The 23894-nt window shown below is 37.9% G+C and overlaps 1 protein-coding gene across 1 annotated transcript in view; it reads left to right on the top strand.

Annotated features, from left to right (window-relative positions):
* LOC124609901 (serine/threonine-protein kinase MARK2-like) overlaps nt 1–23894 on the top strand; it is a 294494-nt gene that overhangs the window by 158947 nt on the left and 111653 nt on the right. Inside the window, 4 exon segments of the mRNA XM_047140111.1 lie at nt 9460–9516; nt 13610–13745; nt 17694–17914; nt 18131–18230. Coding sequence (XP_046996067.1) covers nt 9460–9516; nt 13610–13745; nt 17694–17914; nt 18131–18230 — 514 coding nt within the window.

Genomic DNA, 23894 nt, shown 5'->3' with positions numbered 1-23894 from the left:
AAGTTTACAAATTGCTCATTGTTAACCAAGGACGGGAAACTATTTACTGATAGTGAGTTACTTAAATAATGTCTGATTGTAGCACCTGAAGAAATGTGTCCTGAGAAAATAGATTTGTTTAATTCTATCAATCTTTCCTTGAGAACAGTTGCTTTAAGAGTTGAGGATATTGGCAGCAACATTGGTAACCAATTACTTAACAAGGCTCATAGATACTGTACAGTTGCTGCTATTTATTCGAGGACTCAGTGCTGACTTCAAAGTGACTGAATAGTTAGCTTCTTAGAGTAGTCTGTGTGGAATAACTACAGATTAAAATATTTTCAAAGTAGTTGAGAAAACATTAACAAAGTATAACTTGTAGAGGAAACAGTTTATGCTGTCACAACTGTAATAATGTGTGTGGTACGGACACATTCCCCATGCTCTCAGGTCTTGATGGAAATGCAGAAGACATTTCTATATTTTAAAATACGTTTGGCTGTACCATTGAGAAACTTCCACCTGACGTTCAGATGGACGTAATTAATCTGCATTGTGAGAATATGTTCTATAAATGTCTACCAGTTGATGAATATGGTGAGTTGAGATCAGATGCCCCAAGTTTGATCTCTGTATTTGGTAGTACCTATTTGTGTGAAAAACATTTTCAAAAAACAGGGCAAATTTTAAACCAGCGATCTTCAATTGGGTCTTTTTGAAACAGGATAATGTGTTACCTGATGTTGCACCTGACTCAACAAACTCCACCAGCATGTCAACAGTGATGAATAATTTACATACAACAAAGCAGTCACTAATACGAAAAGAATTGACAAAGGTGTCAACATCACTGTCACAATAGCATGCAGTTAATCACAGTAATATAGAAACCCATATTACCTTATGTGCATTGGAACAAAATGATGTAATCAGGTTAAGCCATCCAGATATAGTATGCTATCCTACAAAACAACACACTGACAGAATGATTCTCAGAACAAAAATGTACCAACAAACCCCAGGGAACCATGTGACCTACTAAAAACCTTATGTACCCTAAACTTTGAAAGATTTTACAATGAGTGGAAGCATGGATAGATGCATTTCATGAATATTTTAGAACGAAATTCATTACCAGAAACTGTAGTAAGTGCAGAAATTCCCACAGTTACAGAACAACTGGATACCTACATGGCATACACGTACCGTATACCGTATTTATTCGAATCAAAGCCGCACTCGAATCTAAGCCACACCTGAAAAATGAGACTCGAAATCAAGGGGGAAAAAAATTCCCGAATCTAAGCCGCACATAAAATTTGAGACTTGAAATTCAAGGGGAGAGAAACGTTTTAGACCGCATCTCCAAATCGAAACAAAGTTGGTCTATTTTAATATGAGAGACAATTTAGGTCTAATGAATGACGATACAGCTACAGTAGTTTGGTTCGAGTCGTCAGCTTGGCAGTTAAGCTTTACCAGGTAGCCATTGCTATGTGTCAGGCGCTCCGTCCCTATTTATAAGGGTACCCTTCCTTTTTCACATGCTTCGTCTGGTTTAAATTGATTACTTATTTTTCTTTGATCTGATAAGTGCCATTCTCTCGGTTATAGGTGTTTACGTCACTTGAAGCTGAGAGAGAGAGAGAGAGAGAGAGAGAGAGAGAGAGAGGAATCGTCTCATTAGCGAAACAATGACAAGAGACTGCTGTTTGTTGTTACTTACTCTGCTGCTTTCTTTGATAATGATCAACAAGAACCAAATAATAGACTGCGTATGATATAAGATGTTCTGAACGAGAGTTTAGTGAAAATTTTTCTCCGTTTGAAAATCTTTGCAGACTCCTCTTTAGTACATTACATTCTGCACAAAAATTAGAGGCATCTTAGATTTAAAAATCTAGGCAGCTGCCGTGCTTCATTTCTGACTGTATCACTACTAGGCATAAGAATAATATAAACATGGCATATGTATATTCTTCCGCGTTTGCTGTTGTCTCACTCTAGTTTCATAGTTTATTAGGCAGACAAGATTTAAATGAGATAGCAGCAAACACGAAAGAATACATTGCAAAATGTTTATATTATTCTTATAGTGAAGAGAACACCGCATGTGATTCACAATTCATAAAAGTTCCTATTAGCAACCATCTCTTCTCACAGGTAGGAAATTCAGAATGTAGAGTTCGCCATATTGAGAAACATCCCAAACAGTCTTGCCACTTGGATTTTCGTAGTACATTGAAATGCTGTTACATTCGAAGATGAACAATACGGAATTTGTATTTACTTCGTTGGATAATGTATGAAAATGCAGTGGGCGAAACTCGGGGAGGAGAAAGAAGCTCATCTTCCACCTTTTTTTAAATTTATTTACTGATACACAGGTTTTGGCGCCAGTATTTATCTTTGTGCCTGCAGAACATGCCTGTGTAGCGCTACATATATTCAATGGCAGAAGTTAGTCGTGGTGGCACCTACCAACATTTTACAGAACTTCCGCTTACTTTGCACTCGATTCTAAGCTGCAGGCAGTTTTTTGGATTGCAAAAACCGGAAAAAAGTGCAGCTTAGATTGGAGTAAATATGGTAACAGCCCATTGTGGGCAACTCAAGCTCTGTACCGGTTGTCTGAACAGTTACCAGCAGCCAGACGCAGTGGCAGCATAAAGTAAAGGTTAATTACAGAAGGCGAACATAAACAACAGCCAACTACACAGTAACAAAATTGGGTTACAGTTGACTTAAGAAGCAACATGCACATAGGGTGTGATGTTAAGATGATGGAGTCTCAAGACAGGCTTTGTGCAGCATAAACTACTGGATGATAACAAATTTAATAAGTTGATCCTAACAGATTACTAGGCACAGATGCACAGCAGATATTTCACCTGTCCATATGCATGAGAGGAAGAAAAGAAAAACTTTGGTGGAAATGATACTTGCTAAGAAGTATTGAATGGAGTAATACCACAGATCACCTGAATATGGAAGTAAATAGGAATATAAAAAAAGGTAGGGAGGTTTATCTGTTTAGCAAGAGTAATAGGAGGCAGATTTCAGACTACCTAACAGATCAAAACGAAAATTTCTGTTCCGACACTGACAGTGTTGAGTGTTTATGGAAAAAGTTCAAGGCAATCGTAAAATGCGTTTTAGACAGGTACGTGCCAAGTAAAACTGTGAGGGATGGGAAAAACCTACCGTGTTTCAACAACAAAGTTAGGAAACTACTGTGAAAGCAAAGAGAGCTTCACTGCAAATTTAAATGCAGCCAAAACCTCTCAGACAAACAGAAGCTAAACAATGTCAAAGTTAGTGTAAGGAGGGCTATGCTTGAAGCGTTCAGTGAATTCGAAAGTAAAATTCTATGTACCGACTTGACAGAAAATCCTAGGAAGTTCTGGTCTTACGTTAAATCAGTAAGTGGTTCGAAACAGCATATCCAGACACTCCGGGATGATGATGGCATTGAAACAGAGGATGACACGCGTAAAGCGGAAATATTAAACACCTTTTTCCAAAGCTATTTCACAGAGGAAGACCGCACTGCAGTTCCTTCTCTAAATCCTCGCACAAACGAAAAAATGGCTGACATCGAAATAAGTGTCCAAGGAATAGAAAAGCAACTGGAATCACTCAACAGAGGAAAGTCCACTGGACCTGACAGGATACCAATGCAATTCTACACAGAGTACACCAAATAACTTGCCCCCCTTCTAACAGTCGTGTACCGCAAATCTCTAGAGGAACAGAAGGTTCCACACGATTGGAAAAGAGCACAGGTAGTTCCAGTTTTCAAGAAGGGTCGTCACGCAGATGCACAAAACTGTAGGCCTATATCTCTGACATCAATCTGTTGTAGAATTTTAGAACATGTTTTTTGCTCGAGTATCGTTTCATTTTTGGAAACCCAGAATCCACTCTGTAGGAATCAACATGGATTCTGGAAGCAGCGGTCATGTGAGACCCAACTCACTTTATTTGTTCATGAGACCCGGAAAATATTAGATACAGGCTCCCAAGTAGATGCCATTTTCCTTGACTTCCGGAAGGTGTTCGATGCAGTTTCGCACTGTCGCCTGATAAACAAAGTAAAAGTCTATGGAATGTGTGATTATATGATAGCGGAACAAACACTGGTAGCAGTTACTTCTGTAAAATATCTGGGAGTACGCGTACAGAACGATTTGAAGTGGAACGACCATATAAAATTAATTGGTGGTAAGGTAGGTTCCAGGTTGAGATTCATTGGGAGAGTCCTTAGAAAATATAGTCCATCAACAAAGGAGATGGCTTACAAAACACTCGTTCGACCTATACTTGAGTATTGCTCATCAGTGTGGGATCTGTAACAGGTCAGGTTGACAGAGGAGATAGAGAAGGTCCAAAGGAGAGCGGCGTGTTTCATCACAGGGTTATTTGGTAAGCATGATAGCGTTATGGAGATGTTTAGCAAACTCAAGTGGCAGACTCTTCAAGAGAGGTGCCCTGCATCAGAGGGTGTGTTTTTGGATGAGGTATCGAATATATTAGCTTCCCCCTACTTATACCTCCCAAGGAGATCACGTGTGTAAAATTAGAGAGATTCGAGCACACACGGAGGCTTTCCGTCAGTCGTTCTTCCCACGAACCCTACGTAGCTGGAACACGAAAGGGAGGTAATGACAGTGGCACATTAAGTGCCCTCCGCCACACACCGTTGGGTGGCTTGCAGAGTATAAATGTAGATGTAGATTAACAGAAATATGGTATGAATTCTCATGGATGGGAAAGGTGTAACCAGCCTGGAAAGTGGAAAGTACTGTTGTGATGAAGAGTATTAGTATGGTATTCTGTCTTATGGCAGGTCGTGTCGTGGGTTAAGCCTCTTCCACTTTGGTTAGTCATTGGCCAGTCTTTTCATTTCTGAATATTTGTCTCTTTCAATATTGTCCAGAATTTGATACCTTCTTTTTCCTCTTCCCTTTTTTCTCTCCACCATTCCTTCTATTCCTTCCTTCAATAATCAGTCCTTCCTCAAACAATGTCCAGTCCAATTCCATTTTCTTTTTCTGATGACTTTCAGCATGTTTCTTTCTTCTTCAACTCCTCTTAAAACTACTTCACTCCTTACTCAGTCTTCCCATTTCATTTTTTCCATTCTTCTCCATATCCACATCTCTAGTGCCTCCAATCTTCTTTCCTCTTCCTTCCACAATGTCCCGGTCTCTTCACCATATAGTGCAACGCTCCATAGGTAACATTTGGCAAATCTTTTCCTCAGATCTTTGTTTAGTGGTCCACAAAGTAATTTCTGCTTCTTCTTGAATCCTTCTTTTGCCATTGCAATTCTTTTCCTAATTTCTGTTGAGCAATACGTATCATCCATTATGACACTTCCCAAGTAATTGAAGTTATTCACTTGCTGTGTTTCATCTCCCCCTATTTTCATACGGCATTTTCTCCCCTTTCCTCCAGTTATGTAGCTTTTCATTTTCTTCTTGTTAATTTTCATTCCATATTCTTCTAATTTTGTGTTTGGATCATCTAACATTTGTTCCATCTCTCTTGCACACTCTGCCATCACAACCATGCCGTCTGCAAATCTTATACACTCCACTTTCCAACACCCTATACAGACTCCTCTTCTTCCATCAAAACTTTCATTAATAATTTCCTCCAGATAGATATTGAACATTGTTGGTGATAAACAACCACCTTGTGTTACGCCTCTTCCCAGTTAAGTTTCTTCACTCATCACACCTCCTATTTTTGCTCTTGCTCTTTGGTTCAAATATAAATTTCTAATTAGCTGTCAATCCCTCCAGTCAACTCCATGTTTCCTTAGGATTTCCATCAGTTTGTCCCATCTGATGCAGTCAAAAGCCTTCTCAAGATCAATGAACACAACATACACCTTCCTTTTCTTCTCCATGTACCTCTCCCCTATCACTCTCAGTAGCCCAGTGGCATCTCTAGTTCCCACTCCTCACCTGAAAGCAAATTGTTCATCTCCTATTAAGCAATTCAGCTTTCCATATAGCCTTCTGTTGAGCGGCCTCGGCCAGAATTTGGCTGCATGCGATATCAAGCTCACTGTTCTTTGTGTAATGAAGAAGTCCTTTAATAAAGCCGAGCCTACACAGAAATGTACAGCTCAATTCACCTATTAAATAGTTATGTGTAAGTCTATAGAATATTGCTGTGTAACATCTTGTAGATCCATTGAAAATATTATAACCTCTACCCACATCTGTTTGACCTTAGCTAGGAAAAGAATCATAGATGACATTATCAATGAAATACTGTAATTTCCAGCATTGAGCAAAATACTTGAAGACTGTAATAGCAGTACTAATTTAGGCAGCTGTGATTATCGCTGGATGGTTTGGCTCTATTTAAACTTATCCAAGAAATATGGTTACTTAAACCTCATTTTGTTAAAGTTATTGTAGAAGTAGATTAGCAGAATGCCATGTGGGTAGTATCAAACTAATTAAGAAAACTAAAAAGAGGGGCTTGCAAGATTAAAATTAAGGTTCCACCTTCTTGGATATTGTGACTGAATCCCTATTACGTCTAATGGCTAGGATGAACATGCTGTCACAATCATAGCATATTCAAATGATCTGGCTGTTGTCATAGCAACAGAAGACTGAGAGTGAAAAGCAAATAATACAGAAGAGAATATGGCACTTTGCGAGTACGATACTCATCACAATGAATGAGACAATGTACATAATGCTGTAAAGTACCCTCTCTAAAACCCTTTCAATCAAAATAAACAACATAAATGTCAAAAGAGATAAGTAACAAAATACTTACACCATGATGCAAGGTAAAGTTTTGATGAGTATATTTATATTATAATGAGAAAAACTCTAAAGCTAAAAATTAAAATTGCGAGACTCAGCACTGCAGAAAAAAAGACTCCGCACTGAAGAAAAAAGAGCACTGCAGAAAAACGAAGAAAAAAGACTCCCGGGCAGTGGGCACTGCAGAAAAAAGACTGGGCTCTGCAGAAAAAAGACTGGGCTCTGCAGAAAAAAGACTGGGCACTGCAGAAAAAAGACTGGGCACTGCAGAAAAAAGACTGGGCACTGCAGAAAAAAGACTGGGCACTGCAGAAAAAAGACTGGGCACTGCAGAAAAAAGACTGGGCACTGCAGAAAAAAGACTGGGCACTGCAGAAAAAAGACTGGGCACTGCAGAAAAAAGACTGGGCACTGCAGAAAAAAGACTGGGCACTGCAGAAAAAAGACTGGGCACTGCAGAAAAAAGACTGGGCACTGCAGAAAAAAGACTGGGCACTGCAGAAAAAAGACTGGGCACTGCAGAAAAAAGACTGGGCACTGCAGAAAAAAGACTGGGCACTGCAGAAAAAAGACTGGGCACTGCAGAAAAAAGACTGGGCACTGCAGAAAAAAGACTGGGCACTGCAGAAAAAAGACTGGGCACTGCAGAAAAAAGACTGGGCACTGCAGAAAAAAGACTGGGCACTGCAGAAAAAAGACTGGGCACTGCAGAAAAAAGACTGGGCACTGCAGAAAAAAGACTGGGCACTGCAGAAAAAAGACTGGGCACTGCAGAAAAAAGACTGGGCACTGCAGAAAAAAGACTGGGCACTGCAGAAAAAAGACTGGGCACTGCAGAAAAAAGACTGGGCACTGCAGAAAAAAGACTGGGCACTGCAGAAAAAAGACTGGGCACTGTAGGGAAAAGACTGGGCACTGTAGGGAAAAGACTGGGCACTGTAGGGAAAAGACTGGGCACTGTAGGGAAAAGACTGGGCACTGTAGGGAAAAGACTGGGCACTGTAGGGAAAAGACTGGGCACTGCAGGGAAAAACAGAAAAAAAGACTCAGCACAGCAGGAAATGTACTGATGTTAATTAGAACATGCCCACAGTGCATTGTGTGAAACAGTATTGTGCTTTACAGTTGGGCACAGACATGCCCTTGCAACTAACAGGCACACTGAAAGGTGTGGCCAGAAGAGCTTATTGCTAATACTGCCAGGGGCATTCAGCATCATGTTGGTTGAAGCACTGTGTGGGGTTCTTGTAACATACACCAATAGATGTTACTGCCACATATAGGGCTGGTGCCAGTAGGCTACCCAAAGATGAGTAGACTGTAAAACCTGATTGAAAAAAAAAAAAACACAAGAGAACAAATGAAAACTTACAAATTGGCATGTGAATACTGGGCAGAAATAATGGGAAGTTATATTAATAAGGAATGCGGAGTAAATTATTTTTTTTCCCCATCATGTCAACCTGATTGGGATGTGGTCGATTTCTGACAGGCTATAAGCCTTATTCCATGGAGATTTAGTATCTGTATCTCAGTCAGTAGGATTTATGAACTTTTAGAGTACATGGTTTCTGAGAGGATATATCCCCTGGTTGTTAGCAGTATGGACAGTAAGACAAACACAGAGGGTCCATGTTAACCTACATCAGATTTGGGATCCAAACAAATGGAACAGATTCAGCGCAACAAAGAACATTAAGGAAGCAATACATATCCGTACAGCTGATACTCTCAACAGGGATGTGAGATTTCGACTGAGCATAGCCTGGAACCCTGCATTGGCTGCTATTAAATCACAATGTGGAAATTAAGATTTTTCGATAACAGACCTGTCATAACATTGGTCTGGTACGGTCTTCAGTGAGTAACACTGTTAGTTGACACAGTGTACAGTGCACCTGCAGAAGAGCCACTCAGTGATTTTTGACAGAGGAAATATTGTAGAATTTGCACAACTTGATCTGGTGGCAAACCTGTGAAGACTTTTACAACAAAAAACATCATTCAGTGCAGGCTTTCACAGTCAGTATTTACATTGTTGATGACTTTCGTTATCTGGGCAGTACATTGTGGTCAAGAATGTGTTTCTGTGAACAGGCCATGTGAAGACCACAGCTTAATGCCCATATAACAAAAATCATCAAGAATGTAAGACACCATATCCAGAACACTTTTAACTGAATATGGGCACATTCGTGTAGAGGCAAAGGGAAACATAAATGTGGGTTGTTTGGAAGCTGATGATAGTGATAATCAAAATGAAATGTAACTCTGCTGCATTAGTATGAAGTGCATGGGGGTTTGGTACACCCCCCCCTCTTTTTTCATCTGACCTGCTTGTTTCTCCCTTTTGGCGTGTAGAGTTTGTATGTTTAGAGGTAGTATGTAACGGATTGTTAAATTAAGCTAGACAAAATTGTGACTGTTAGCTCTTAATATATGGTCATGTTAAAAATGTGCATTGCTCATAAAATAACACAGAATAGCCTTACTGCACAGGGATACCAACACAACATAAATATTAACTTAGTTTAATACACCTGAGGTTAAAAAAAATATATATTACTTTTGTGAATAAGATTCTATCTGTACTAAATAAGAAATCAGCACATGCTTATACATAAAATAATGCCAATAAATGAAAAGAAAGACAATTTGTTTTTTGTTTTTGTAATTCCAGATTGTTTCTGCTGTGCAGTATTGTCATCAGAAGAAAATCATCCACAGGGATTTGAAGGTAAGCATGATAGAGAAGTTTTAGTTGGAATGGTCATAAATTAACTGCAACTGATTTCTTTGTAATTAGAATTACTACATTATTCTTGAAGTTCAAGGGTATTTTGCCTGTCTAATATATCTTGCCCACCAGATGGCTGGCTCTCCCAAAGGCTATCAGTAGTTCTCCCGTAATATCATCTGTTCCCAACTTTGATCTTTCAGAGCTCCGCCAAAGTCTTCTTGGAGAATCTATCTCCCATCTCATCTTCACCTACGTAATTTCCTTTTCTGTGATATTAGGTAATAGTTCATCTCCCTTGTATGGACAGTCTGTATACTCCTTCAACCTTTCAGCTTTCCCTTCTTTGCTTAGGACTGGTTTTCCATCTGAGCTCTTGATACCCATACAGATGCTTCTCTTTTTCCCCAAAAGCCTCTTTAATTTTCCCGTAGACATTGTCTATTTTTTTCCCCTAGTAAAATATCCCTCTAAATCTGTACATTTCTCCTCTATCCATTCCTGCTTAGCCATTTTGCACTTCCCTCAATCTCATTTTTTAAACATTTGTCTTCCCTTCCACTTGTTTCATTTGCTGCATTTTTAAATTTTATTCTTCCATCAGTTAAATTCAAAATCTCTTGATAGCCAAAGATTTCTACTAGGCCTTGTCTTTTTGTCTATATGATCCTCTCTGCCTTCAATATTTTACCTCTTAAAGCTTCCTATTTATCTTCTACTGTAAGTCATGGTTGCACAGTACTAACATGAATTCTTTTGCAGCAGAATGAAAAAACTGGTGGAAGGTGACGCCAGGGAAGATTATTTTGGATTCCAGAGAAATGTAGGAACACGAAAGGCAATACTGACCCTAAGACTTGACTTAGGAAATAGGTTAACAAAAGACAAACCTATGTTTATAGCATTTGAAATTGTTGATTGGAATACTCTCTTCAAAATGCTGAAGGTAACGGAAGTAAAATACAGGGAGGGAAAGTACCTTTACAACTTGTACAGAAAACAAGATGCAGTTATAAGAGTTGAGGGGCATGAAAGGGAGGGAGTGGTTAAGAAGGGAGTGAGACGGGGTTGTAGTCTGTTCCTGGTGTTATTCAATATATACATTGAACAAGCAGTAAAAGAAACCAAAGAAAAATTTGAAATAAGAATTCAAGTTCAGGGTTAAGAAATAAAAACTTTGAGGTTTGCCAATGACATCGTAATTCTGAGAGAGACAGCAAAGGATTTGGAAGAGCAGTTGAGTAGAATGGACAGTGTCTTCAAAGGAGGATATAAGATGAACATCAACAATAGCAAAACAAGATAACTGAGAGTAGTTCAATTAAATCAGGTGATCCTAAGGAAATTAGATTAGGAAATGAAACTCTTTTTGTTATTTGCGTAGCAAAATAACTGATAATGGCTGAAGTAGAGGGGATATGAAATGTAGACCAGCAATGGCAAGAAAAGCATTTCTGAATAAAAGAAATTTGTTAATTCAAATATAGATTGAAGTGTTAGAAAGGCTTGTCTGAAGGTATTTGTCTAGAGTGTAGCCATGTATGGAAGTGAAACATGCACGATAAACAGATTAGACAAGAAGAGAATAGAAGCTTTTGAAATGTGGTGCTATAGAAGAATGTTGAAGATAAAATGGTTTGATCACATAACTAATGAGGAGATACCGAAAGGAATTGGGGAGACAAGAAGTTTGCGGCACAATTTAACTGAAAGAAGGGATCAATTTATAGGACACATTCTGATATATCAATGATCAGCAGTTTAGTAATTGGGGGGGGGGGGGGGGGCAGAATAAAAATCATTGAGGGAAACCAGGAGATGAATACAGTAAGCAGATCCAGAAGGATGTAGGTTGCAGTAGATATTCCAAAGATGAAGAGGCTTGTACAGGATAGAGTAGCCTGAAGAGTTGCATCAAACCAGCTCGGACTAAAGACCACAACAACAGCAATGAGAGATTAACTGCAAACAAGCTGTTAATGTTGGAATTAGGTTCTCCCACTAGGACGTCCATGTTGATATTGTGAGTTGGAGAGGGAGCAGATTGCAGATCATTTGTGTGCAGCGATTTGTACAGTGTGATACCCCAATTTTCTGAATGTGTGAACAATCTACCCAAATTGATAACAGTGCCAATTTCCATCTTGTAGACATGTAATTGTGTGTGTGTGTGTGTGTGTGTGTGTGTGTGTGTGTGTGTGTCACATGGCAAGCACTTTTATAAGTAGATGTGTTCGTAATTTTTGTTGATTTTGTTGCATGATATCCTTTCTTATTAATCTCTCCCTCCCCCTCCCCCTCCCTCTGTCCCCCCCCCCCCCTCCCGTCTTTCTCTCTCCAGACTGTAGAAACATACAGTGAAAAAACGATGTTGAAAAGGGTTTTGGGCAAGTAGCTTTAATCCAAACAATAATATTTTAGTCTTATATTTCCTGACAGACTATATGGAGGATGAAAAACGTATGGATCAATTGTTGTACACAACTCTGGAAATCGACTAAAATGAAGTGACATGGTACTTAAAAGATGGAAGGCAGGTCATCCATTATGTTTGTAACAACATTGTACCATACAATCAAAAAGCCAGTGCTTTACAAAAGACCAAAATATTTGTAGTTTAAAGTGTGTCTGTTTGCGGGTAAGAACATTGGCTTCAATCATATTTTTAACATTGAATTTGCTCTTAGCATATAATTGTCAAGATTCAGCCAACATGCTGGGTGACCATGTACTATTGGGGTGATGTTGGTCATCAGATTTATGTTATCTGTGATTTTCCTAAATCGCTGTAGGCTTGTGGTTCCTTGGGAAAGGATGCAGCTGAATTTTTATCCAAAACACCCCCAGCCCGTGCTTGTGATCAATATGATGTGAAACCCAGTTCTTCCTTCCTTTGTTCATTATGCTATATATATTATGTGTAGCCCCTGTATTTCACAGTATACAATTTTATACAGTTTCTGTTTTTGCAGATCTTTTGCTTGCTTACAGCAACAATGGAAAAACAAAAATGTACTAAACTTTCAGCTTTTCTTCTATCAGTCATCATTCACACGCCGTTCTACATTAACATACTTACTTTGCAATCCACCGTACTGTGTATGGCAAAAGATACTTTCTACCACCACTACCCATTCCCTTTCATGGGCCACTTGCAAATGGAGTGTGAGGTTAAATTGTCTATATGCCCATAAGACCTTAATTTCTCTTCTCTTGCCTTTGCAGTCCTAATTTGGATTTCCCTGTACCCTACACCCCTACTTCTGTCTGTTCCTGTGCTAGAGGCGGTATTTCTCTATCAAAAATCTGCCATTATAATCAAATGTTTTTGTTATACCTCTTGACCAGTTGTTAGTTTGTAACTTATGTGTCACTCTGGGAACTGGTACTGATACTGTTAAGCATCGTCAGAACATAGAAACTCAGCATTGCGAAAGAGTTCCTCTTCTGTGTGCTTTGTCCAGAAAAGACTATAGTTCACTTGACCCATCATAGCTTAATCTTCATTATTGTACCCAAGTGGCTGTTTTGTTCACTTAATTTGCCTTTGTTCAGTTTTCAGGTAAATATTGCTGTTGTATTCTGTGATGTAAATTGTAAGGTGCTTTAAAGGTGCTTATTAATTGGTTTAACATTGTACTGAGAATTTGTTGCTGGATAGCGAAATGAACATTAAAATAGCTGATCGTGGATTCAGTAATGAAGTCACCAAATATGTTTGTAATTCATTAGTGATAGTGTTAATATGTAATTCAAGCTTCATTAATTCATTTGCCTACTGCACTAATGTTAACTGTTTCCACACAGGACCTTAGTTTTTAGTTTTGTGTATCTTGGAGAAGGTGCCATTTATTTGCATATGATGAAGGAACCTGCGTTTATGTACTCCTTTGTCCCATTTTAGGTGATAACTAAACTAGTATTCATACTTCTAATGTACATCCACTGTAAGTCAACTGTTCTCAATAAACAATATATTTAGTGAATATTATTAAGTAATAAAATGCTAGTAATGTCAACCTCTGTTTATTTCTGAACAGCAATTGTGTTATATTTATATCTGAACAGATATTATCTTTTTGTCTATCTCCAGGCTGAGAATTTGTTGCTGGATAGCGAAATGAACATTAAAATAGCTGATTTTGGATTCAGCAATGAATTCACACCTGGGAACAAATTGGACACTTTCTGTGGCAGCCCACCATATGCTGCACCAGAACTTTTCCAGGGTGAGTTTTAAACTGATATAAAGATAGCTCATATAACGGCTTTGTAGTAATTGCAAAACTCTGCAGATAACCATCAATTAAATGGTCTAGTACTAAATATTGGCCATCATATTTACACACATTGTAGTTTCTCTAACTGGAGAACAATTTTCATAATCCATAACATGCAAGCAACCAAACTGTCTTCTGATCAAAAGGCTTGCATTAGGCTGGAAGTCTGTTGACATTTATTTATATTTTAGTTTTGTTACACACAGTGGGTTTTTGAAAGCCTCTTTCATGCTAATTAGTGCTGCCTCTCCACAGGAATCATACACGTTTAGCGTTGTACTGTGGCCTTCATTTATTATTTTCATCTCAAGATACTGTAAATTTCACACACACACACACACACACACACACACACACACAGAGAGAGAGAGAGAGAGAGAGAGAGAGAGAGAAACTAACTAACTAAACACAATCTCCCTTAAGCAAACCGATGGTTCCTGGATATCTTTAGGACATATCCAATCAAACAGCCTCCTCCTTTTGATCATGTTGTGTAATGAATCTCTCTTGTCGTAGTTCAGTTGAGTATCTCTTCATGAGTTGTCCAATCTACCTGTCTAATCTTCAATATTCTTCTGTAGCAACATATTTCGAATATTCCAGTTCTCTTATTGTTTGAAGTGTTTATCATCCATGTTTCACTTCTGTACTGCAGACAAATGTAAAACACATTTTATACTTAAATTTTTATTACTTATTGAAATATTTACCTTTTTCAAAAAAGATTTTCTTGCTATTTCTGGTCCGCATTTTAATATCTATCTACTTCGGGCATTATTTGTTATTTTGCTGCCTAAATAATGGAAGTAATGTACTACTTTTAATGTGTCATTTCCTAATCTAATTCCCTCTTCATGGCGTGATTTAATTCGATGACTCACTGTTGCCCTTGTTTTTCTTTGCAGATGTTCATTTTGTAATCTCTTTTCTAGCCACTATCCATCCCATTCACTTGATCTCCAGTCTACTTGTGGTCTGTAAATCTTGGTTTTGTTTCTTTTCCCTGAACTTAAATTCCATGTACATTTTTTCCCCTTTACTGCTTGCTCACTACACACATTAAGTAATATAGAGGATAGGTTACAATCCTGCCTCACTCCTTGTCATGTCCTTCAACTCTCATAGCTGTAGCGGTATGTGTAAAAGTTGTAGACAACCTTCTACTGTATATCCCTGCTGTCTTCAGAATTTCAGACCGTATATGTTGTTGTTGTTGTGGTCTTCAGTCCTGAGACTGGTTTGATGCAGCTCTCCATGCTACTCTATCCTGTCCAAGCTTCTTCATCTCCCAGTACTTACTGCAACCTACATCCTTCTGAATCTGCTTAGTGTATTCATCTCTTGGTCTCCCTCTACGATTTTTACCCTCCACGCTGCCCTCCAATGCTAAATTTGTGATCCCTTGATGCCTCAAAACATGTCCTACCAACCGATCCCTTCTTCTTGTCAAGTTGTGCCACAAACTTCTCTTCTCCCCAATCCTATTCAATACCTCCTCATTAGTTACGTGATCTACCCACCTTATCTTCAGCATTCTTCTGTAGCAACACATTTCGAAAGCTTCTATTCTCTTCTTGTCCAAACTAGTTATCGTCCATGTTTCACTTCCATACATGGCTACACTCCATACAAATACTTTCAGAAACGACTTCCTGACACTTAAATCCATACTCGATGTTAACAAATTTCTCTTCTTCAGAAACGATTTCCTTGCCATTGCCAGTCTACATTTTATATCCTCTCTACTTAGACCATCATCAGTTATTTTACTCCCTAAATAGCAAAACTCCTTTACTACTTTAAGTGTCTCATTTCCTAATCTAATTCCCTCAGGATCATCCAATTTAATTTGACTACATTCCATTATCCTCGTTTTGCTTTTGTCGATGTTCATCTTATATCCTCCTTTCAAGACGCTGTCCATTCCGTTCAACTGCTCTTCCAAGTCCTTTGCTGTCTCTGACAGAATTACAATGTCATCGGCGAACCTCAAAGTTTTTACTTCTTCTCCGTGAATTTTAATACCTACTCCGAATTTTTCTTTTGTTTCCTTTACTGCTTGCTCAATATACAGATTGAATAACATCGGGGAGAGGCTACAACCCTGTCTCACTCCTTTTCCAACCACTGCTTCCCTTTCATCGACTCTTAGACAGTATATACCATTCAGTATTGTCTCTAAATCTACAAATGCTATGAATGTGTTATTGTGGTCGTTGAGTCTATCTTACAAGACATGTTGTGAGATCAGTATTACCTTTTGTGTTCCTAAAATTCCTCAGAACACAAGTTAATATTTCCGCTAGATCAACTTCTATTTTTCTCATACTCGTGCATGCTTCTACAGTTTCGCATTTCACCTCTAACCATTCCTGCTATGTCATTTTGTAGTTTCTATCAATCTCATTTCTAATAAAATTTGATAGATCATATGTTGTCCGCGAGTTTCTGTTAGTAATTATGTGTTTACCTGTTTGATTCACAGCTGCCTTTGATCTCTCGAAGCTACTCATGTCTTCTGTTGTTATCCTTTTCCCTGTTTCCCAAATGCTCCCTTCTGAAGGACTGAACAACCAGTAGTTCATTTAATTTGTCCAATTAAGCAATCGATCTGAAATCTACCAGTGTCTCCATCTCTCTACCATGTATACAACCTCCTTTGATGACTCTTATACCAAATGTTGAAATTGTGGTCCATGCAGGATTGGACCGGGTGGTTCCTTCTTTCATTCCTCTCATCCTGTCCCCGATTTCCTGCTACTTTTCCTTAATTCCAATCTACCATCACATTTAAATTTTCATATCCCTTAACAATATAAATAATTTCATTTGTATATTCTTTAGATGTTGGAGGGGAGGGGGTTTGATGACAAACCCAACAGCCACCGCCAAACTAAAAGTTTATTTGCATATCTTTCTCATGACAATGCATTTATGAGACCTACTTCTGCAGTACTCCTTTTTGATTTTGTGTTGATAACCCTATACTCACAGGACCAGAAGTCCTGTACCTCCTGCCTCTGCACATCTCTAAATCCCACAGTGCCCAACTTAAACGTATTTGTTTCTCTTTCCACTTCTCTGACCTGCCTACCTGATTAAGGGATCTAATGTATTCATTAGAACGTCAGGTTTTTTTTTACCTGATATCATCATCTGGAGTAGCTCCTGTGTAGAAAACCATTTGGGCTAAGGTGTCCATTTTATCTCCAGACTACATTATCCAAAAGGATTCCATCTTCTTTAGACCATACTTTCAAGCTGCATTTGCACTGGGCATATAACAGCTTTAGTCTCTTATTGCTTTCATCTGTAGTCTCTTACTGCTTACAGCTGTTCGCAGCACCAGCATAGCGATAACATATTGAGTAACTTTGCAAGGCCAGGTCAGTCACTTATCGTCACCTACCCCTGCAACTACCGAAAAGGATTCTGGCCTCCTTCAGGAGCCGTACGTTAATCTTGGTTTTCCATAGATACCCCTCCAATGTGCTTGCATTTATGGTACGGCTATGAGTATCATGGCATGCAAGCTACCCCACAATGTCGAAGTCCATTGTGGGTAGGCAGTTAATGACGTCAAATGGAATTAATAGCAGATAATTACATAATGTGCTACCTTGTCATTTTTACACTGGCAGAATTTTGTGTAATATGGTGCTTTATTTTTGTGTAAATAATCTTACAGTATTTCGTTAAGTGTGAAATTCATAGTTTAACTGCCTGCTATTGCATGAACGTCTCAAAATCTCTTAAATCATACATTTCATGTATTATTCTGGATAGTCAAAGTGTAAAGGCTTTGTTGTACTCTTCCTCTTAATGTGGCCTTGAAGGCAGGCAACTACATTTTAACTGTGTTCATCTTATAACATAGTTCATTTTCTAATTTTGCAGGAAAGAAGTATGATGGACCAGAAGTTGATGTGTGGTCTCTGGGTGTGATATTATATACATTAGTGAGTGGATCACTGCCATTTGATGGCTCTACGTTGAGGGAACTTAGGGAAAGGGTGCTGCGGGGAAAATACAGGATACCTTTCTACATGTCAACAGACTGTGAAAATTTACTCAAGAAATTCCTGGTACTAAATCCTGCTAAAAGGGCATCATTGGAAGTGAGTTACTTTCTACTCATTTTTAGTTTTGTGCTATATAGCATTGGAATTAATGTCATACTTATCTTTTGTGTACAAGTGTGTGTGTGTGTGTGTGTGTGTGTGTGTTGGGCGTGCGCACGCACTTATTGACTGACTAATAATACTTGTTTTTATTGTATTGTATCAGTAATACAACTCCAGTTTTGGAATGATTCGAACTACATTAACTTTCAGAACATAATGAAAGACAAGTGGATGAATATGGGTTATGAAGACGATGAGCTTAAGCCATATGTCGAACCTGAGCCAGACTTCAAGGATCTGAAAAGGATAGGTATGATACTTTCTGGCATTATTTTGTAATGTATCATGAATTGCATGACCATATTTCATATATTTGATTCCAATTAACATGTTATGAAGCTGTTAACATATATAGATAAAATAACTTATATATGCCTGAAGACTTCGTAACTAAAAGTCTAAGAAACCGACCTTATCTAGGGTATTGGACAGGTCACAGGTGGCAGATAGTGAACATTCCATCAGATATGGTAGCCAGCTGCGAATACAGAATAAGCAGTCCTGGACCAAGGCAAAACAAAACCAAATCCACTTTGTGTCTGTCTTGTAGCAGGCGGAAAACTTGTCAGCTGCTGTTCCCCAGTGGTGCGGAAATGCAGTGTGTCTCACCAAATACATCGGAGTCCTCTCGCCAACTTAAAAATAAAACAAATACATTTTTTGCAACACTTAATGTACAAACACTTTTGCAACCAAGTAAACTTCATAAAACGGGAGATATGTTAAAAGAACAGAACTTTCAATGATGGACAAGAACACCATGGTTTTCGGCAACTACCCTGTTTTTAAAATTAAAACTGATAAAAGAATACTTGATAATACACCACATCTGAGAATTGCTTTTGCAGTCTTCAGAAATATTTTAAATTGAACAATGGAGGTAAAACTGTTCAGTAATAGATTAATGACAATTTCTCTTAAATGCACAAATAAAAAGGATAACTGAAAAAAACCTAAGAAGTTAATGAAGCTTTGGAAACACCAGAAAGCATCATCTCAAAAATTCCCTCAAACCATGTTAAAATTTTAATGGGTGATTTTGATGCTCAGTTAGGTAAAAAGAAAAGTATAAGAAAACTATCGATGGATTTCCTACACATAAATGGACAAACCAATAAGGCCAAAGACTTGTGGAAATGTGCAAAAGTTTTAACCTTAAAATCATGTCAACACATTTTTTAAAAATGCTTCTAAACAAAAATCTAGTTGGGCACCCAATACATTTATTGGGGAATTTCAAATCGATCGTGTAGCAAATTTCATACCCTAACTACAAAGAAATTTTGAGTGTTGGAAAAGGGGCTAATATTGATTATGGCCATTATTTAACGTGAATAAAAGAAATTTTAAACCTTAAAAATGCTATTAAAAAAAAAAAAAAACCAACGAATGGCAAAGCCTAAAGGTAAAGCTCATCAAACATCACAAAATTTAATTCCACTCAAAAACAACACCCGTCGTGGAATGCAGTTTGTGAAACAGCAGTTAAGTCTAGGCATAAGGCATTCAAACATAGGAGTAGTAACAAAACTGAAATTATGTACATCACCTTTCCAGCTGTAAGAAAATAAATATCTAAATTAATCCGACTGACTAAAAGATACTACAAAAATGCCCAACTTTTAGAATTGAAAAAGGCATACGAAAGAACAATACAAGAAACTTTTATAAACATTTGAAACAAAACTAGCTGGTTACCATCCCCAAAGTGCTTGCTTCAAAAATGAAAATAGCGTTTTGGCTCTTAATAACCAGGAAAATTGTGAGGTAATTGCTAATTATTTTGAGAAACTATTAAACTGTCCAGTACCATCGGATAAACTCCAACCACAACAAACTAATAACACCAACCCTAACCCTAAAGTACATGATGAAATCGAAATAACGAAACAAATTAAGAGAGTTAAAAATGATAAATCACCTGGAGAAGATGGTATAATTGCAGAACTACTCAAAGCAACTGGCCCTAACAGTATAAAAGAGATCACTCAACTAATAGGACATATCTGACAACTGCGAAAAAATTGAGAACTGGATAACTGCTCTAAATTATCCATTGCTTAAAAAAGGGGTAGAACTGATGTTCATAATTACCAAGGACTCTCTCTTCTCCTGGTCACATACAAAATTCTCTCGCCGTGTTTACTTGATTGAGTCCAAGAACAGTTGGAACCTAAAATCGGTGAACACCAAGCGGGCTTAAGACCAAAATATTCTGTCCAGAACACTTTCTTAATTTAAAAGTAATCCTTAGGCATCAAATATTTCTAGTAACATTATTGTATGTAAATTTGTGGATTTTAAAAAAGCCTAAAACTCATTTGATGGTGAATCTGTCTTCCAAATTTTAAGGGAACAATGTCTATATAGTAAAGCCTCAACACTGGTTAAGGAAACTTTAAGTGATACTAGCTCTAAAGTTAAATTCGTGGGAGAAATTTCTGAACCATTTGATATAAAGACTGGTGTTAGACAGGGAGATAGACTTTCCTCGTGACTGTTTAACTGTGTTTTGGAAAAGGTAATTACAGAAAGGCAAGAGCAAAAGCTGAGTCAAAATGTGGATTAATCAATCAAGTTAGGTTGAAGTAATATTAGAGTGCATTGCCTCGCCTCTGCAGATGATATGGCAATTTTAACTAGGGGTATTATCACAGCTCAAAAACAGATAGAAATTCTTAAAGAAGCTACAGAAAAAGTAGGATTACAAATGCCATTAAGGAATATATGACATGTAGCAAACAAGCACCAAAGTTTTTGAACATGAAATATGGAAAAAATAAAAAGGGTTTCTCAGTTTAAATACTTAGAGAAAATCATACAAGAAAGTGGTCTGGAAAGAGCTGCACTTTAAGTTTGCCATCAAAAAAATGACAGCTGCATTCAAATTAACACAAAATGTGTATAATAAAAACTCACTTTCTAAATTCAGTAAATTTAGACATTACAGCACTATAGTCAAACCTGTGTATGTCTTCATGGAGCAGAAACTTTAATTTTAAAGAGAAAGAGGGATATTGAAGAAATTGGAAAGAAAGAAAGAAAGAAAGAAAGAAAGAAAGAAAGAAAGATTATTAGGAAAATATTAGGACCAAAAATTACTGATGGAGAAACTTGTAGGCTGAGAAGTAGTAAGCAAATATAAGAACACACAGACATGCTTGGTGACATGAGAAAATGAAGACTTAAATTTTACGGGTACATTTAAAAAATGGCACCCACTAGGTTGACAAAACAAATAGTAGAATTCTACAAAAACAGAAGTAAGGCCAAAACTGAACCTATTAAATGGATCGCTGCGATTAAGGAGGATCTTAAAGTAGCTGGTGTAACTCAGGTAGACGTTACAGATAGGAAAGCCATTCAGAAAAAAGATACGTGATAGAAAAGTTGGTCAGAGGGAATTAGAAAATAGACCGAAACACTGTGGTCTGATGAAAGAAAGAGACTTCATTCTGAAAGGATGAAACAGATTTGAACACAAAAGAAAGCCAGTCGTCAAAAGCGAGATTGGCTGATTGTACCTCGTGTGGTCATGTAGACCGTTACATGAAATAAAACGTCAAAGTAAAGTAAATAAATTTGGATGCAGTGCTGATGGCATGTATTTTTTTGAGCTAAAATTGCTGGCCAGTATTTCTGTTAAAGGGAAAACGTTCAGTACTGCCGATTGACACACATGAAAGATCACACATTAAACTAGCCTTTGGAACTAGTTCTTACCTTCAGAAGGTGGGAGGGATGACTTGGGGGAAGGTTGAAAAGGAAGTGCATGTCAATCTGATACCCCAGGATGAAAGAGATCCATCTGTTGTCTCCTTTCTTTTTAACCTTGCCCAACTTACCCATCTCACCTCCCCCATGACCCCCATGAAAATAGGTAATAGGTCTGAAAGCTAGGATAGTGTGTGCACTTTTATATGTAGCCATCAGCATTATTGAAAATTTCCACTCGTGAAAGTAAGTGTAGGCAGCAATTCTCTCTCTCTCTCTCTCTCTCTCTCTCTCTCTCTCTCTCTTCTATCTATCTATTTATTTATTTATTTATCTGTCCACCTGGAGTGAATTTTCTTTTAACACAATGAACATGTAGCTTTATGTAATGTAGAAGGTAAAAAGTGACGATAAGTAGGAACTGAAGAAATCCTGAAAATAATATTTATTTGTCTGGTTTTCTGTGATAATAGAAAGTAGGAAGAAAATATGCATATGAGTAACTTTTTAATTTTAGATTATGATTCCTGGATTTGAAGTAACCAGTAACAATAGAGGCCAAAGTACTTTTTGTGTGCCTGCTGCTAACTCATGTTCAAGCTAGTGGGGAGAAGATCTTTGTCCAGCTGTGCTGTTTTCCATGGTTTCACCAAACTGATTAATGCAAATGTCAAGATTATCATGTACACTTGGAGCTGATATTTTGTTTCAGCATATGCCGAGCAATGGCAGCAGGTTATTACTTGTTATGGTGATGTTGTGCATAGTAAAACTAATTTCACTTTGCGTCAGTCATTTTCACCATTTTGTCAGTTAAACCGCCTTTTCATATTCTGCAGTGAATTTAAAACTGGCGGTGGTATGAGGATCTCAACAGTATGAGGAGGTACAATCAAGTGTTGTGCTGAAGGAAGGTATCACTGTTTTGGTTTTGAGAATATAAAATAGTAAAGCTGTCCTCGACCTGACAATTGATTTTAAACTAAAATATTTTACAGTTGATATTACACTTTAATTTAAAAGTTCTACACTGTTCTAATCATACTTATTCCACCAATTACAACATATATGGTTTGCATTCAAAAGTGTTAGATTTTATTTTGATATTTTCTCTTAAATCGAAACATTTATGACCCACATACTGCTAATGCTTAATTATTTCACATCCTGGCTGTTTCAGCATCAAGGACATTCTTCAGCACAAACGTTTTTTTTTAAACATTGTGAATTGTGTACGGACACTGGTTTCCTTTTTTGTGAATTGTGTGTAGACACTGGTTTCCTTTTCACTGTGACTGTGGTAGGTTTTCTGTGCTCCAGCTAATGTGTTAATGTTGCTAATCTGTATTTAATAATTTTGTCTTTTCTCTTCTGGTCACGTGAAGTAGAGCCTAAAACGGAGTATACCTCGATTAAAAATATATTACACTGCACACACTAAATACTTGTATTCGTCAATCATTTTCTCTTAATTCCTTCAGTGTTTTGCTGTTACATTGAGTTATGTTGTTGACTGATGATGGAAACAAGCAAATTTATTTCATTTTAAGGAGCAGTGTTCGTGGAAAAATATACACTTACACACACCAATAAAAATGCACACTGGAATATATCAGGGGTGTTCAAAAGAAAAGGTATAAAACAGTGGATAAAATTATTCAAAAGTAATCCCGAGAGGCCTGAGTACCACTATCCCACTGTTTCAGGAGGAAAAGGATTCCTTTTCCCAGAATTCCTGTGGATGTGATAGTAACCAGTTCTTCACTGTGTCCTTCAGTTCATCATCTAAACTGTTGCGCCTTCCTTCGAGATGTTTTTTTAGCGGACCAAATACACAGAAGTCACAGGGCAACGTGTCCAGCTGTAGGGCTGATCCCGAGGTGCTCTCACTTGAACTCCGGCCATTACACTTTGTGTGATCTTCGAGAGGGGTGGATGTGCATTTTTGTGGAGCAGAATCACTCTCTCCATTAGTAGCCAGGCAGTTTGCTCTTGGGCTTGCATAGGCTATGGGGTGTCTCACAGCATGTGTCACTGTTAATGTTTTTTCCGTTATCAAGGAATTCAGTGAGTGTCGGACATTGGATGACGAAAATGACAGTGGGCATCACCTTGTCTCCCATGGGCACAGCTTTGAATATTTTAGGGGGAGGTTACAATGCATGCTTTCATTGCCTAGATGTCTAACTGTCCAAAAGTG

This window comes from Schistocerca americana, chromosome 1 (genome assembly GCF_021461395.2).
Source record: "Schistocerca americana isolate TAMUIC-IGC-003095 chromosome 1, iqSchAmer2.1, whole genome shotgun sequence".
NCBI classification, from domain to species: domain Eukaryota; kingdom Metazoa; phylum Arthropoda; class Insecta; order Orthoptera; family Acrididae; genus Schistocerca; species Schistocerca americana.
Note: the sequence above shows the minus strand (reverse complement) of the source record. Positions and strands in the feature narration are given on the sequence as shown.